At 43.8% G+C, this 16,150-nt stretch overlaps 1 protein-coding gene across 2 annotated transcripts in view; it reads right to left on the bottom strand.

The window, feature by feature from the left end:
- The window catches only part of TYRO3 (TYRO3 protein tyrosine kinase), a 94,060-nt gene that overhangs the window by 71,617 nt on the left and 6,293 nt on the right, over nt 1-16,150 (bottom strand). The window contains exons 2-3 of one of the 2 annotated variants that reach the window (XM_015429522.1): nt 11,976-12,183; nt 3,322-3,422 (exon numbers count right to left, since the gene is read on the bottom strand). In XM_015429522.1, coding sequence (XP_015285008.1) covers nt 3,322-3,422; nt 11,976-12,183 — 309 coding nt within the window. The remainder of the gene's footprint in view (nt 1-3,321; nt 3,423-11,975; nt 12,184-16,150) is intronic. The other variant, XM_015429523.1, reaches the window with a different exon arrangement.

The raw sequence follows: 16,150 nt of genomic DNA, 5'->3' as shown, positions 1-16,150 counted from the left end.
AGTGACTTAATGGCACTTAACACACACAAAAATGGGAGAAAAGCAAATGGCACATGTACAGTGGTTGGAACAAAGTTATCAAAAGCAACAAAAAAGAGCCCCCATAAATTTTGTTGCATGAGACAACAACAAATAAACAAACAAACTCCAACTTTTCTCCCCACCCCCAGTGGAAAAAATTAATAATGGCAGTGCAATCTCAAACAAAGTTACACCCTGTTATAAGCCCATTGATTTAAAAGGAACTAGAAGGGAGTGACTCTGTTTAGGATTTCATTGTAAATCATTGACAATGTGCTGTCTTTTAACTTTACTACAATATCTGCTGCCTAAGGCATGCCACTTCCCCTTGCCTAAAGGTACAGCTGGCTCTGCATGCTTATGTGACCCTTCAGGGGTGGGCTTAAAGCTCCTTTCCTTTCAGGCAACGGGAAGTGATGGGATGAAAGCTCATTTAGTCTCTCATGAAACAGCAGTCCCTGGGCTGAGATGTGTCAAGCTCCAGGCTCTAAAGAGAATGGATTATTAGTAACCTTTGTGATGTGCAAAGTGCTTAAAAACTATTATTGTAATTGCAAGGAATCCTGTGTAGTTACTCCAGCATGGTTGTCAACAGGCCTGAAAAAAATGACCAGTCCCTTTAACAGAGGGTTAATGTGTGGCAATGAGTAGCTGAGAAGCTTTTAATACCACAGATGTATATAACATCCTGGGAGGCATGGTATAGCCCAATCTCATAAAATCTTGGAAGCTAAGCAGGGTCAGTACTTGGAATGAAGACCACCAAGAAAGACTATGCAGGGGAAGGAAATGGCAAACCACCTCTGCGCCTCACTTGCCTTGAAAGCCCTTTGCTAAGGTCACAGTTAGTTGGCTGCAACTTGATAGCACTTTATACACATAGATAACATCCCATTAAGCCTCTATTAAACAGACAGGACACTTCTCCAGGCAGCGGGCAGTACTCTACTCCAGTTAGGGTTGCCAGGTACTCACCACACACCAGTGGAGGGTGGGAGGGAGCCTTCTGGGAGTGGGGCAGGGCTCTGCCCCCAAATGGCGACATCGCCATGTGACATCACATGGAAGTGATGCCATCGTGTCAGAGACACTGCATGGCAGTGCTCTGGTTTGAGGGCAAAACTCTATGATAAAATTGCCCTCAAACCGGAGTGTCGCTGCACAATGTCTCCAACGTGAAGATGTCACTTCCATGTGACGGCCTTACATCTGCGACATCTCATGGTGATGTCACTGTTTGGGGGTGGGGTTTCCTCTGCCTACCAGTTGGTCAGTGGCAGGCAGAAGCCCCCAAACCAGGGGATTCCCCACTGGGACCTGGTGAATGGCAACCCTAACTCCTGTCTAAACCCATTGTTTTAATGGGCTTAGATGGGCTTAGACTGAAGTAACTCTGCATAGGTTTGCACTGTAATAGCCCCAATTTGGGAACTAAGGATGAAAGGTATTTGTTTTGCCCAAGACCACCTGCTATGTCCATGGCCATACAAGGATTTGAACACAGTCTACATCCAATTAACCACAATGTTTTGTGCAGCTGTTTCACCTTTCTCAGGCACACTAGGAGTAAAGAACAGTTTAAAAGTGACCCTAACAGCTCCCTTTCAATACCTGAGTTGTGTGGTTACTTATCTATAATGAAAAAGGAACATGGAGAAGAAGAAAAAAACTAAGTCAAAGCAAGCAAGATTAGTGCAAAACACTCAGAATATGTTTTACACTCTTGTTTCCTGCTTTAGATTTCTCAAATTATCTCTTGCTTCAAATGGCTTCCACCTCCCACTCCATTTGTTGACTCTGCAACAATAACAAGGAAAGTTCACTATACAAGTTAAGGATTGTCAAAAACAGAAGCAGACAGGCACATCCTTTCTCTCCAGTGTAGAAGAGAAAGTCCACATGTCCCACCTGCATTATTTATGGGTTCCAGTAGTCACCTGAGACCACATCTCTTCTTCCAGAGAACTGCGATGAAATCGCTAATGACTAGGAAAGATTAAGGCTTTCTGTGCAAAAGACAAGTACCTGAAGCAGCACAGTACTCTGAGCCCATGCTGGGACACTGATTCAGGCATGAGTCAGAGTGCTGCCTACTACTTCAGCAATTTAACCCTGCTGCAGAAAGGCGGCTGCTGCAGCAGCATACGCCCTTCCAAATACTTCCCGACACTGCAGAGACCTGACATGGATAGCTCTGTAAGATCTGCTGTAATTACAGTCCAAGGAAATACAGGTTGTGAGTTTTAGGAAGCCATCTATCTAGTCTAAGTTATGTATCTTTAGGACAACTATTTATATGTTAGGCAGAGCAAGTGTTCCCCTAGCTTTGTGCGTGCAGTTAGTGCAACCTAATATGCTACCTCTCTGCACAAAGTGAAATCCTGAACGCTTATCCAGTACAGATTTGCTACACCTAAAAATCATGTTCCATGGATAAACAACAGAAGACTCATGGGCCTCTGAAATATGGGCTATTTTCGTGGCCTCTGAAATATGGGGTATTTTGACGTTCAAAGCAGTGAGACTGGAAGACAGTCTACATTTGGGGTCGCCAACCTTTTATTTAATGAGAGCTACTTCTAAGTAATGAAAAATGTTCTGAGTTCTTCCCCAGCCACCACCCTGGTACGTTACCAAGTTTTGTTCTGTCCTAGAAACAGAACACTGACTAGAAAGAGCACCAGAAATGAAGCTGTTAGATAAGCAGCAGAGAGAAAAATCCTATGACACAAAAGGGGGGGGGGGGGAGGGCAAAAGCAGATCTTCCTGCAAGCTTTTCCTGGGTCTTTTAGAGAATGCATGATGAGCTACTCTGCAATACAAGTAACTCACAATAAACCCCTCGTCTATATCCATCAAAAGATTGTTGTCTAGAGGTGCTACTTGTCCTTTTAAAATGTGTACAGGGAATCAGGTAGAAAAGGACAGGAGATGTGGATCTTTGTCAGAAAGGCCAAATGCATGTCTTGGGAGACTCCCTGGGACTTCTCTATACGTCATGTATCTGACCTCACACTTGATCATTCCATCAATCTCCTGTCTATTTCCCACACAGCTTTGCAAATACAAGTTGGGAAATGCAACACTGGAAGTGCTCCATATCCTGCAGAATTCAAGAGAAACTAATGTTATCAGTCCCTACAGCTGCTACCACTTTCTTCTGATCCTTCACTAGCTCACAGTAACAACACAGGTCCTGGCAATGGGCCAACATCAGCCAGGCAAAACATCAACGTGCAATCCACTACTGTAAGCTCAATATGACTGTTCTGGAGAGGAGCCAGCAAGATTCCACCTTACCTTCCACAATAAGCCACACTTGCTGTGATTCCTTCTTCTTGCCCTTGGTCTCAATCTGGCACCAGTAGTTTCCCGAGTCTGTTCGCTCTACAGATTTCAAGCTAGAAAGAGGGAAAAGCAAAACATAAGAGTACAAAAATAGCAATGTACACAAATATTCAGCTATCATCATAAAATATTTCAAAATCACATATATGCCACCATGAGCAGCATTTTTGAAGTGCAGAAGCTATAATATTCTCTCCTTCAGCACTTACATGAGTATTGTGTTTTGGCCATAGCAACACCCAGGCACTAACAACGGCCCAGCATCAGCCAGCCAAAACACACTGTGGTCATCTTCAGAGGCCCTGCTTCAGGTACCCTCACCATCTGAGGCTAGATGGGTGGTGAAAGGGCCTTCTCAGTCATGCACCAAAAATTATAGAATTTCTTCACTAGGGAGATTTATTTGTTCCCTTCTATCATTGTCTTCCAATAGCAGGAATCACTCACTGATTCTTCTTCTTGTACATGTGTTCCATTTTACTTGTTGCTACTCGTTTTTATATATTTATGTATCTTTAGTCTTGTTTTGACATTTTCATTGTTTGCTGCCATGGGGACCCTAAGTTGGGAAACATGTTTAAATAAATAATTTTTTTAAAATGCAGAATGAACACATGAACACATTATATCAAGTTGGACCATTGGACTGTCTAGCCCAGTAAGGTCTATTCTGATTCACAGCATTTCTCCAGGGTGTCAGGTAGACTATGCTTTCCTCAGTCTTGTTATCTCTCTGTTAGTTGGAAATCGTAGGACATGAATTTGGAATCCTCGGTGTGTCAAGCACACTCTCTCCTCCTTAGCTATGGCTCCTCCTGGGATCACATTATCAGATATAAGGCCACGATTTATCATAACCGAAAAGCCAGAGGCATACCAAGGGCGGGGAAGTAGAAGCAATCCGCCTTGGGTGTAGGTGATGAGGGAGTGCAAGCCAGTTGGGATCTCTGGCCTGCTAAGAGGCAGAGGTGGTGCAAGTGAATCCCAGGACCTAACTCCCAAGGAGGCAGCAGCAGCCAGCCCAGTCCAGTCCACCCCAGCCCAGCACTCACTTTCCTCCAGGCTCCACAAGGGCTGTTCTTGCTTCTCAGGGGCTCCCTCTTGTCCTTAGCCTGCAAGCAAGCCTGACGGTGAGGAGCTGAGGGGATGGCAACCCTCCCCCTGTAAAGAATGTAGCCCCCCCTTCACTTCCACCCACAGTTTGCCTTCAGCAGCTGGAAGGCCTATGGACCACCAAAGTGCAGTTCTCTCCCACATCCCCTAGAATCAAAACAGAGCCAGCGTCTTCATACCCCTCTCAGCAGACCTAGCTGGTTTCTCCACTCCTGCCTGGCAGGAGCTTTCTGCTTTTGTAGGATGGTGCGAGCAGGAAAGGGGGAGAAAGAAGGAAGGACCTGAATTGCAAACTGAGGAGAAAAGTAATAAATATGTCAGAACTGGAGACTGATGTAGCCTTACAATTGATGTACGGCTTACTATCACCTTCCCTTCCTCTCCCCACAGCAGACACTTGGTGAGGTAGGTGGGGCTGAGGGAGCTCTTTTGAGAACTGCTCGTGAGAGAACAGCTCTGATAGAATTTGTAATTGAGCCAAGGTCACTCAGCAGCTGCATGTGGAGGAGTGGGGAATCAAACCCGGTTCCTCCCAGATCAGAGTCCGTGCACTTAACCACTCTGTGACTCCTTTGGGTAGTGAAGGGCAGGGTATAAATCCAATCTCCCCCCCTCCTCCTCCACTTTTCCATGTGGAAAGGAGCCTGGGCAAGCAGTAGTGACAGACAGCTTTGCAGAGGAACAGGTGATGAAGGGTGCTGTGACTCTGAGCCTCTGCCTACACTCTAGGAGGACGAGACTGGGGAGAGCAAAAAATATTGCTTTTCCCACCCGCCACACAGTTTGGCAACTCTTGCCAAACGTGGCCACTGGGGATGAATTTAAAAGTTGGTAATGCTAATTATGTCCATGTTTAGGATTGAGTTGGAATGGCAGTAGCAATCAAATTCATGGACATCAAACATATTTTAGTGTGTTTATATTCATGCATGTGTTTGCAATGTATACTGGGATTAAGTCATATAGAAAAGAAACTGCAATTCTGAGAACGTAACCTGTAGGGCCACTATTTTGTTTCCCATGTAAGGCCTTCTAGTACAACAGAAGGAACTCTTCAAGCTGAGGACTTGTACTCTCCCTCCCATAGCAAACCTTGTCTTCCAGCTGTCCTATAGGTAGGTGTATTTTAATTCCAATCAAAGCCTTATCCTTCAGCAGCGAGCTTGGTATGAGCATAAAATTTGGCTGTAAGAGGCCAAACTCCTGACAGAAGTGAAGAGGAATAAGCTTAGCATATTAGATATTGCCATGCTCAGAAGCAATATGATGCAGAGATGGGGGGGGAAAAACAGCATCACTCACTCCTCCTTCTGGACTGACACCAGTCCGGGGGGAGAGTGTTACTTATGGTGGTGCTCAGCCCAGCTTCCTTCCCTGCTGGGAAGAGGACAAGCTCTGTAGATCTTTCTTGGATCTTTTCCTGAAGCATCGGAGGATGGGGAGCTTTAGACAGCCCCACCCACAGCCAAGGCTCCCTCCCCAGTCAATTTTGTTGTACAGAGGAGGGTGAGGTTAAAAAAAAATGATCCACTCTGGGTGTCAAATACACTAGGTACGCCACTGCCCCAAAACACTTACTTTCCAACATTCCGCAGGACACATAATGTAATGGTAAGGGCTCTGTGCCATGATGATTTTATCAAATGGAGTACAGGAACTATAACCCATGTAGTGATAGTGGGGATGATGAGGGGACCTAAAAGTAATTGTGTGATTAGGCTGTTAATCACAGAAGCTCTACAGAGGAAGGCATTAGTGTGACACTCCCCTTTATCAAGGCCATATTGGCCGTGTTCCACCATGCCCTTCCCACAATGGAGGTCCTGCAAGGCCTCCAATTAGAGAGGAATTTATAAGCAGGGATACGACATCTCCCCTAGCCTGCTGCAGATCCTCCTTAAATAGGCCATTCTTTCAACTCCCTTAGAGGGCTGGTTCCACCTCTCCACCCTTGCTCCCAACCAGGAAGGGTCAACTCCGATCTCAGCTGCACCCACCTGCTGGGTTGCTCCCTGCTCCCCCCGCCCCCCCCCAGCAAGGCTTGATGATATGCAGCTGCCAGGTGCATATGGCTTGCCTCGGTTGAGTTGTGCCTGCAAGCCTGTTCCTGGACCATTAGCTAATCAATGCAAAATGCATGACACAGCACAATGACAGAAAAGATTTTCCAGAGACAAAGTTCATGAGATTGAAGTGGGAAGAGTTGAGGAATCTCTGGCACCTCAAAAGAGTTGCGGAATCTTTGGCACCAATGCACAGGAGATAAAGGCTTATCTGGAATAGCTGCCCAGACTGAGTACCATACAATTTCCTGTCTGAAGAATATGAAGGAGTTAACTAACTCACTGGTTCCAGGAAGTCTAGCTCCTTTCAAAATGAAAGATGGGTCTGCCAAGCCACCGAACCCTGAAACTAGAGCCTTAAAAATGCACAGAAAGCTGATGCATAAGTAGAGGGTAGAGAACACATTCCCTCAAATAAAGGTGACTCAGAGTGGAATCCAGAGTTGGATTCCCACCCATCACAGCTCAAAACCTATGGTGCTTCTAGTTATGGAGGGAAGGAAGGGGGGAAAAAATCAGAGGATATCAGGGACTTGAAATTTCTGAGCCAAAGAAGGAAATTCTGGCTTGGATTCTAAGCACTGCAAGCCAAGTTGCACTAAAGGGAGAGAGCTTCCTCACCTGTCCCCCCCCCCCTTCAGCCTTCTATGCAATTCTGCTCCTGCAATTCTGATCAGTGGACACTCAGACACCATGTGAAGGCAATGTGGGGGTCTGCAGGAGGAGGGGGGCACTGGTGAAAATCTCCCTGCCCTCCTCCATAGATGGAAAAGCCATTCTGTTTGAGGAGCTGCTGCTGTTATAATGAAACAGCACCTTAGTATAAGCATAGTTTTCAGTTGCTAAAGGATAGCTAGCTAGATATCAAACCAAGGATCTCACTGCTTGACTTCAGCACCTGCAGGACACAGTCCACCTATGCTGATTTCATGGTGTGTGATTGTTGCAAGGCGACCACATGTTTCACAAGGACACGTGTCAGTCAGACTGTCAGGAAGTTGAGGTGCGCAGCAGAAGAAAGGGCAACCGGCTCCACTCTGTTTTCCCAGCACACTAGTCAGTTTGCTAAGCCAGGTTTCCACTTGCTATGCCCATCTATAAAATCTTTAATTAGAACAACCAGAAGTGCACTGTCATTGGCTATAGTACAGCGACTACAGTACATGGCTGACCTTATTTCCACCACCACCACCCTCGGGTAAAACAAGTGTTTAGAGAAGCACAATTCAATTTCAAGAGCTCTGCTGGGAATTCAAGATTCTCAGGAAGCTATATTAATTCAAAAGGCCTCACGGGAGAGGAGTTTGCCAACTGGTGTTCCTTGTATATTTATGGCAACTGCTACTGTAGTCACTGTACTTGCAAACCACATCAAGAAAGGTGCCTGATTCTTTCCTTTATCACACCTAACAAGACTATCCCTGAATATTTTTACCTCCTGGTAATTGGCATAAGAGTAGCATGCTTGGCTTCATCTAAATGATGGAGTAAATGTGCTGGAACATCTCTTGTGGGGATGACTAAGGCTTGGTTTGTATGACACATCCTCTTCTCCCAACAGGATTCAGATCGGGTCTTAGAAGTCTGATTTTAATTAGGGCATCTCTTTTTAGTCAGAGATGAGGAGAGAGGGACACACTGGGAATAAATGAGTGCAAGAGAACTCATAAATACATCTCAAAAGGTAGCCTTCCAGTTTTGCCGCAGAGCATATTGGAACAAACAAGGTGAAAAGAGGCAGTAAAGCTTCCTTTATCATGTGCTTTTTGGAAAGGGGCTATAAACGGAGAAGCCAGAAGAAAGAAAATCTCCCTGAACAGCAGATGTGGCAGGAAAAGAAGCAGTGTCCACTTCTGCAACCCCTTCTACCGGTTCTCCTTGACTCAGGTCTCACAGAATTACACTGAGGAAGGTCAAAATAGTTTTTCTGGAATTATTCAGCCACCCAAGCTGTGATAACATGCTGAGCCCACAAATACAGAGCATTAAGGCACTGGTTTAACAAAAGTTGATCTACAAGGAGCTTGAATGAGACAATGATCACAGGATGAAAAAATTGTACTTTTTATTATAAACTATTTTGTGAGTTTTTAATGCGAATTTGTCATTCTGTCCTTTAAAAATGATTCCTTATTTCTCATCCCAAATTCAGGATGTAGGAAACAAAGAACCTGATCAGAAAATGGCATAATATTTTAAATATATGTGATAGACTTCTATCAGTTTGCAGTGTTTAGGTATTATATTTCCATGTTTACCTTTGGATACAGGCTTAGTGCCTGTCATTTAAGTAGAAATGTGGAAGGGAAAAACAGTTTAAAAAAATCAACAAGGACTTTCCCCCCAATTATTTTCAATGGGAAAATTGAAATTTTGAAGAGTTCTGAAAAAACAAACCTCTGACATATTTTCTCATTAGGAATCAGTGAAATCCTTTCTAGAAAAAGGTCCAGTTACAGTTCCGCAGGGCCTGTAAGACGGAGCTCTTCCACCAGGCTTTTGAATAGGAGCCGCCGCCACCACCACCACCAACAGGTGACTGCAAAACAGTACCACTGGGTTGGGCCATCTGAACATCATGGCCCACAGCATCCCCCTCTTTGACCCCTATGCGATGAGCAATAGGGAGCGAGTTTGTTAGTCGCGATGGATCCTTGGGAGTTACTTACTGTGTTTTAACTGTTTTAACTGTATTTTATTGCACTGGGTGCCTTAATTGTTTTTAATTGTTGTGTCGTATTACACCTCGTGTTGTAAGCCACCCTGAGCCCGCGTGCGGGGAGGGCGGGATATAAATGAAATAAAATAAATTTAAAAATAAATAATTTAAAATGTTTAACATTAAGGGCTTTATATAAGAATCTGCAACATTAAATAATGGTAGTAGGCAGTTCCTGTGCATACTGATAACCTATACAACCTATTTCAGAGATATGTTTATTGTTCAAATGTAACTAGTTTAGTCGGTGTGTATAATAATGTACACTACTGAAAAGTTCAAAGTACTCTGTGTCATAAAATTACTAAATATTCAAAAATGCTGCTAATCCTAATTCAATTGTTCCTTTCTTGTTGTCTGCTACCAAATTCATGTTTTCCATTTTTAACTTTTCTCCCTACCCCTCAGATGGCAAAAACTAAGATGTGTGTGCTAAGGTAGCTTATGGTACAGCAGTTTTCAGCTATCCTCCACCCCTCCATGGTTTGCATGTAGAAAACTAATGCATTTATATTTTTCAGACTTCATAAATATGCTAAACAAGTACACTGTTATGTTAACTGTTATAAATGCTGCATTTTATATTGTTAAAACAGTTCAATACATTTAGGGTTGATAAAAAAGAAGGGGCTACATATATTTCAATTTCCCCCATAATTACCCATGGTATGAAATTTCCAGAAATGTTATGTCTCCAGATTTCACAGTTTAGGGAGCATATAGAACATCTCCAGTCAAAAGACCTCAGGTGAGATGTGGTAGGAAAGATTGTTCTCTGCCTGATGCAGGAGAGCTGCAGCTAATTAGAGCAGACAGAACTGAATGAGACTAACGACCTGGCCTGGTCTAAAGCAACTTTGAATGCTAATATATTGGGCTTTTCCCCAAGGGTACTCCATCTCTGCTCATCTTTTGCCTTGAATACCCCATGAGGTGGAACTTCATGGGGTCACCATGAGGCAGTTACAACTCGATGGCACACTTCACGTTTACATTTACACCTCCTATCCCCCATCTCCTGACAAGGCTGCTGCCTTACACGGAAATCCCCAGCTTAGTGCAGTCCAGAGAGAAGTTGTTGGGTGCTCCATCATGAACAGTAAAGTTTCAAGGTATTTTGCTGCCTGAGGCAGTTGCAGTTGCTGCCCTTCTTCCAGTGACACAGCACCACCTCCACTCAGGAAATGGAGGCAATAACTTTTCTTAACCCTTTGCTGTTCTGGATCTTTAAACATAGCGTTGCTCACTCACGCCATATATGCCATCTCGAATTCTTTTGAGATTACTTCCTCTGGTTTGATTTCCATAGTAGCAGGCTACCAGAAATGGTGACCAAACTCTTACCTGAAGAAATAACACAAAGAGTTTGGGAACTGGAATGTCTAACTTGCTGCACTGCTTTTAAAAAGGTTGTGTGTGTGTGTGTGTGTGAAGGAATAAGAAGGCTTATCTCCTCTGGCTCCTGCTTGGGGGTGGCAGTGAGGCAGGAACCAGGTGGCCAGGAATGCAGCTGGCTGACTGGAAGGATGGAATATAAGTCCAACTCAGAAGTGTCAGGTGGCCTCATTAGAGTCAGGCCTTCAGTGTGGAATTTCACTGTCATCTCCTGAGTTTAGGATCTCTGAGGAACACCCCTAACAAACGTACAAGCTTTCATCACCTCCATTCTTTACTTCCTGATACAGACATTTTATTGGTGAGACAAGGAGGTCTCCACATCACCCCAAAATTACTTTGACTGTAAGAAATGGAGAAAAAAGAGAGAAGAGAGAGGGGACTGTAGTGAAAATGAAGGTTGTTTATTTATTCACTTAATTTATACTTTGCCTTTCTTCTCAATGAGTCCCAAAGTAGCTTGGTGTAGTGGTTAAGTGCGCGGACTCTAATCTGGGAGAACCGGGTTTGATTCCCCACTCCTCCACTTGCACCTGCTGATGTGACCTTGGGTCAGTCACAAGCTCTGGCACAGCTGTCCTTGAAAAAGAGCAGTTTGTGTCAGAGTTCTCTCAGCCCCACCCACCTCACAGGGTGTCTGTTGTGGGGAGGGGAAGGGAAAGGAGTTTGTAAGCCGCTCTGAGACTCCAAGTGAAGGGCGGGGTATAAATCCAATCTCCTCCTCCTCCTCCTCCTCCTCCTCCTGCTGTCCTCCATTTTATACCCACAACAAGCCTCTGAAATCGGTTAGGCTGAGAGTGTGTGACTGCCCCAAGCTCACCCAGCAAGCTTCCATGGCAGAGAGGGGATTCAAACCTGGGTTTCCCAGATCTTATTCTGACGCTCTAACTACTACTCTACACTGGTGAGAATGAGAAGAGGGGGAGAGCTGAAATAACAGTAAACTAAAAAATATTCATTCAGTATCCACAGAGCTCAAGGCAGCAAAAGAGCTGTGGCTAGACTGGTCCCATATGCTGACAGGCTCAAGCCACATTTGGGTCACCTCTGCTTTATGAGTTTTCACTTGACTGTGTCCCTTTGTCTCTACGCTCTTCGCCACAACCATGAATGAGAAAACAACAGGAAAGAGCTTTGAACTTACAAGGCATTAACATAAAATGTTCAGGTGTCTAAGGTTTTAAGCCAGGTAAGAAGGAAAGTTCCAGTGGAATTCCAGATAGCAAGTTCCATGTTTGTATAGCAAAGGTGTGGAACACACACAGCCCTGACCACAATCTGACACTCCCTGCTCCACTTTTGCACATCAAACCTACCTGAGGAAACCAATCCAGTGCTCTTCATCTACTGGGATGTACACCTGGTCTACACTCTGGACCACAGCTCCATCCTTGATCCACAGCATTTCTGGGTCTTCCATTCCTTCGAGGCTGCAGTTCAGTTTCACAGGCTGCCCCTGGGACACCTTCAGTTTGATTGGCATTCCAGTACCTTTTGTGCCTAGAAGAAAGCAACCTCCCTTCTCTCCACACCCACAAGATGGGAGCGAGGAGGTTGGGAGTACAGCAAATTAATCCAGGTTGGTGGTCTGTAACACAATACAATCAAAGTACAAAATGTATAGCCACCCTGAATGCCTCAACAGAACTTTTATTATATTTGTTTAATGATTATAGGATGAGAGTGCTGAAATTCCAGTTAAGAAATAATACAGGAAGCTAAATCCATGCAGGGCTTCTTCACCAACATGCCAATTTGGAGATCAGTAGGGTGAAAACCGTACAGTAACTCTGTCAGTGACAGATCCAGAGGCAAAGGACATCCTTGAAGCAGTACCCTGGTAATGCTTTTGAAGGTACTGTTTTCTGGAGAGTGGTTAAAAGTCTCCCCAGTTTTTTCCTCTGAATTTTGACTGCTGGATAATACTAATGTGCCCTGAGTCAATCAGAACTTTTGATCCCTTCCTATGAAAAGAGCTGGCAGTCATACAGCGGATCATTCATATAGGCCATCATACAAGGTCATTCATACAGTGTTCACACTCCTTTTACAGCTAAAGCTTCCAAGCAGTTTAAAAACAGTGTGGTTGTAAAGACTGATCTAGAGCTTTGCCCTGGAAGAAAACTAACCGTTTACAGAACATACTCCCCCCCCCGCCCCATTGTGTGATATGGGATTAGTTCAGCCAGTAGCCTGGCAACCCCCAAGTCTAAGACAAAGTGCCAAATCCTGATCTCATCCCCCATTTGGATGGGTGTCACTAATTCATTTGCAAGTAGTGCTGTTTCTCACATTTCCTATGGAGTAAAAACATTCAGAATATGCCTCAGAGCCTAGAATGTGCGTAGGTGGGTGGGTGGAGAGCAACTGCTTCAATAAAAAGAGAATGTATGGCATATGTTAGCATGCACAAATACTGACACAGGCTACACAATCTCTTTGAAGAAAAATTAACATATGCAGCAAGGAAGGATACAAACACAACTGAAAATAAGCATGCGAAATAGAAGATAGTTTGGCACAAAAGCCTTGCTGTAACCACTGGACAACATTCACTGTAAGTGGCAGAAGGAAGTGCCCATTGTCAGTTTTCTCCGTTTTTTTTTAGTGTTGCCACTGTAAGATTCTGATAATTTTGTATTGGTTTAGTGAAATGGTGTTGGGCAATTTTTGTTAGCTGCCTTACGCACGCTAATGGAAAGGTGTGGTACATGCAACCTTTTTAGGGACTTGCTTGTAAGTAGGATGTCTATTCATTCTCATAGTTCATACTATTCTAATTAGCTGATTTGAGCAGTGACCAGTATAAGATATTCTCCCGGTCAGCTTTTCTGGTGATATAAAAGGGCTCAGCTGAGGATAATGGGATCTGCATATACAAAGACCGTACAGGGGGCAGCAAAAGGAAGAGGAAGTGCGTGAAATTCAATGAGCAAGTTGACTAGATTCAACCCAGGCATTGACACTTTCCTGAACTGTAAAATACTGCAACTTTGCCTGCCATACATTATTCCATATTACTTGTATAACGACCAGTTCATGCATATTAAAAGCTGCTTATTTTCCAACATGAACCTGAAAGAAGATTCTCCATTTTTTCAAAAAGTGGAAGTTCTTCATCTATAAAAATCTCCACCACCTGCATTTTTTTCTTCCTCTGCTGTAATAAAATACACACCCACAGTTTTGTGAATTAAACCCAGCAGCTATATACCAATTAGCCAACCCAAACACCTATGGTTGAAGCTAACACTCTGAGATAAACTTTAACTGTCAAGTGTCAATACTCAACACATTGTCTTTTACCTGTTCAGAGATGTTTTTTTCTTTGCATACACTGATGTTTAAAAAGAAAAAGCAAGACTTTCTCATTATATGTGCCATAAAAAGTAGATCTTTAAAACTAAGAACTATCAACACATGAACCAAAAGTGTCCTCTCTGCGTATCAGCCCCATGTGCTCAGGCTTCTTCCAAGGACAAAACAAAAAGAATTAAAAAACTTTCTTGCATTCTGGACTTAAAAAAAAATGCATGGATCTACTGCACCTCTCCATTAGAAGTAAGCAACTAGTTCTAAAAACTAAGGTTTCCATGAAATTACGGTAAGGCAATGCCAAGCTATTTGGCTTCATTGATGAACCAGTCAGCAACACTTTGAAAACTCCTATTGACAACATGATAGGTGAGATAAAAATGTAATAAATAAATGGTATGGCCATTCGAATCCCCACTCCACCATGGAAGTTTACTGGATGATCTTGAACCGGTCACACACTTTTTGTCTAAGAGCTCCTATAGCCTCTTCACTTGATCATTGTTAGGATGTAACAGAGGAGGGGAGAATTATGCAAGGCACTTTGTCAGCATGGAGGTCCTTGCAGAGCTTGGGTCTCTGCTTTCTCCATGCAGGCCCTGAAGGTGTTACAGTTTCTTTCTGCCTGTATACAATGTCTGAAGAGCATGTGTGTCTCAGGTGCTTTCACACATACTGAATGACGGACTTTCAATCCACTTTGCAACCGGATTCTGGTGTGTGAAATGGCAAAATAGACTGGTGTCTTCCATGCATGGGTCAGCTGTGGGTCCCCACTGGAAAATGGCATCTTGGTTGGTGGTTGATGGCAGAGTTGCCCAAGATGCTGTGAGCACATCCAGCGACACTAAATTGGTACATGATATTGGGAAGTAAATGGGGAATTCTTTTTAGATGAGAAAAAGGAGGAGGAACAAGCACCCGGCCAGGATCAAGGCAGACCTTCGTTGAGTGCTGCTCACTCCAACTTTGCAGCAGAATAGTGTTCTGTGGGTTCCCCCCCCCTTGAACTGTCATTATATTAGCAGCCCATTCATCCACTAGTTTCCACACCCCACTCTGTCATTTCCCCCTTTTTTTTCTGTTAACTCAATGCATTTACTAAGACAGTAAAGTTGGCAAAATGATCACCTATATTTAGACGCAACATTTTGTGGCTGATGGACTAAGGAGTCCACAGAGAAAGATGCTATTTAATTCAACAGTGGCATAAATTACGTGTTTGTGTGTGCATAACTCCCAGAAAGCATTCTCCCTCTTCTTCTCATCATTCACATGCTGAAGCAGAAGGTGTCACCGCAACTTACATAATAAAACCCAATATAGCCACTCCATAGATATGCAAGGTCCATGCATAAAATGCCAGCCAACTTTTGAAACACGCACAACATCCTGTACTTGCAAAGCTTCCCATAATCTAATTGGCTGAAAGGGTTAATCATGAACAAATGCTGCTATCTTTGGAGACAATTTAAGGTTTATCATCCCAGCTTCACTGAGACCTAAAGGAGTCAAAGTACAGAAGGAGAGTGCTAGGCCAAGTACACAAAGGATGGGATTTCAAGAGAGGGAGAATTAGGGACTAGCTGTATACAGTCTTCTTTTGGTAGTCAGTAAAATGAAACACATGTGCTTAACACAGATAAGCTTAGAAAGATGAGAAGCTAATAATATATATGTTATACCTGAGTCTCCCAACTTACAACCATGATTATTACCTCATTAATTATACTCTTACTCATAGCGATAATTAAAACCTCGTCATCAAATGCCTCTTCAAATTACAATGACTATGGAATTCAAACGCTGCTAAACAGGATTCTGAAACTTTTGGATTCAAAGAAGTAGTGTGCCTCAGCAACAATACTCTGCTAGACAGAGGGCAACTGCTTCTACTTCATGGGATCAGCGTAAATTATGTATTACCTGAATTATCTAATTACAAGTGGGGTACCTGCAAGAACTTGCAGAGGGCATCTCATTTTCCCCTCCCCCCACTATTTCCTCTTTCTCTTCTCTGAGAGCTCCTATAGCCTCTTCCATTTCCCTGCTTCCTTCTCTCATTTGCACTAACCAGCCAACCTACCTTTATTTGCCCCAACTTCAGCTTTCCCTCCCCCCCCCCCCAGAAACCTCTACCTGGGGAAACTCAGGCCCAATACACCGGGGGCCGCCG

This window comes from Gekko japonicus, unplaced genomic scaffold (assembly GCF_001447785.1).
Source record: "Gekko japonicus isolate JY-2015 unplaced genomic scaffold, Gekko_japonicus_V1.1 scaffold251, whole genome shotgun sequence".
NCBI lineage: Eukaryota > Metazoa > Chordata > Lepidosauria > Squamata > Gekkonidae > Gekko > Gekko japonicus.
This window is presented reverse-complemented; position numbering and strand designations above follow the sequence as displayed.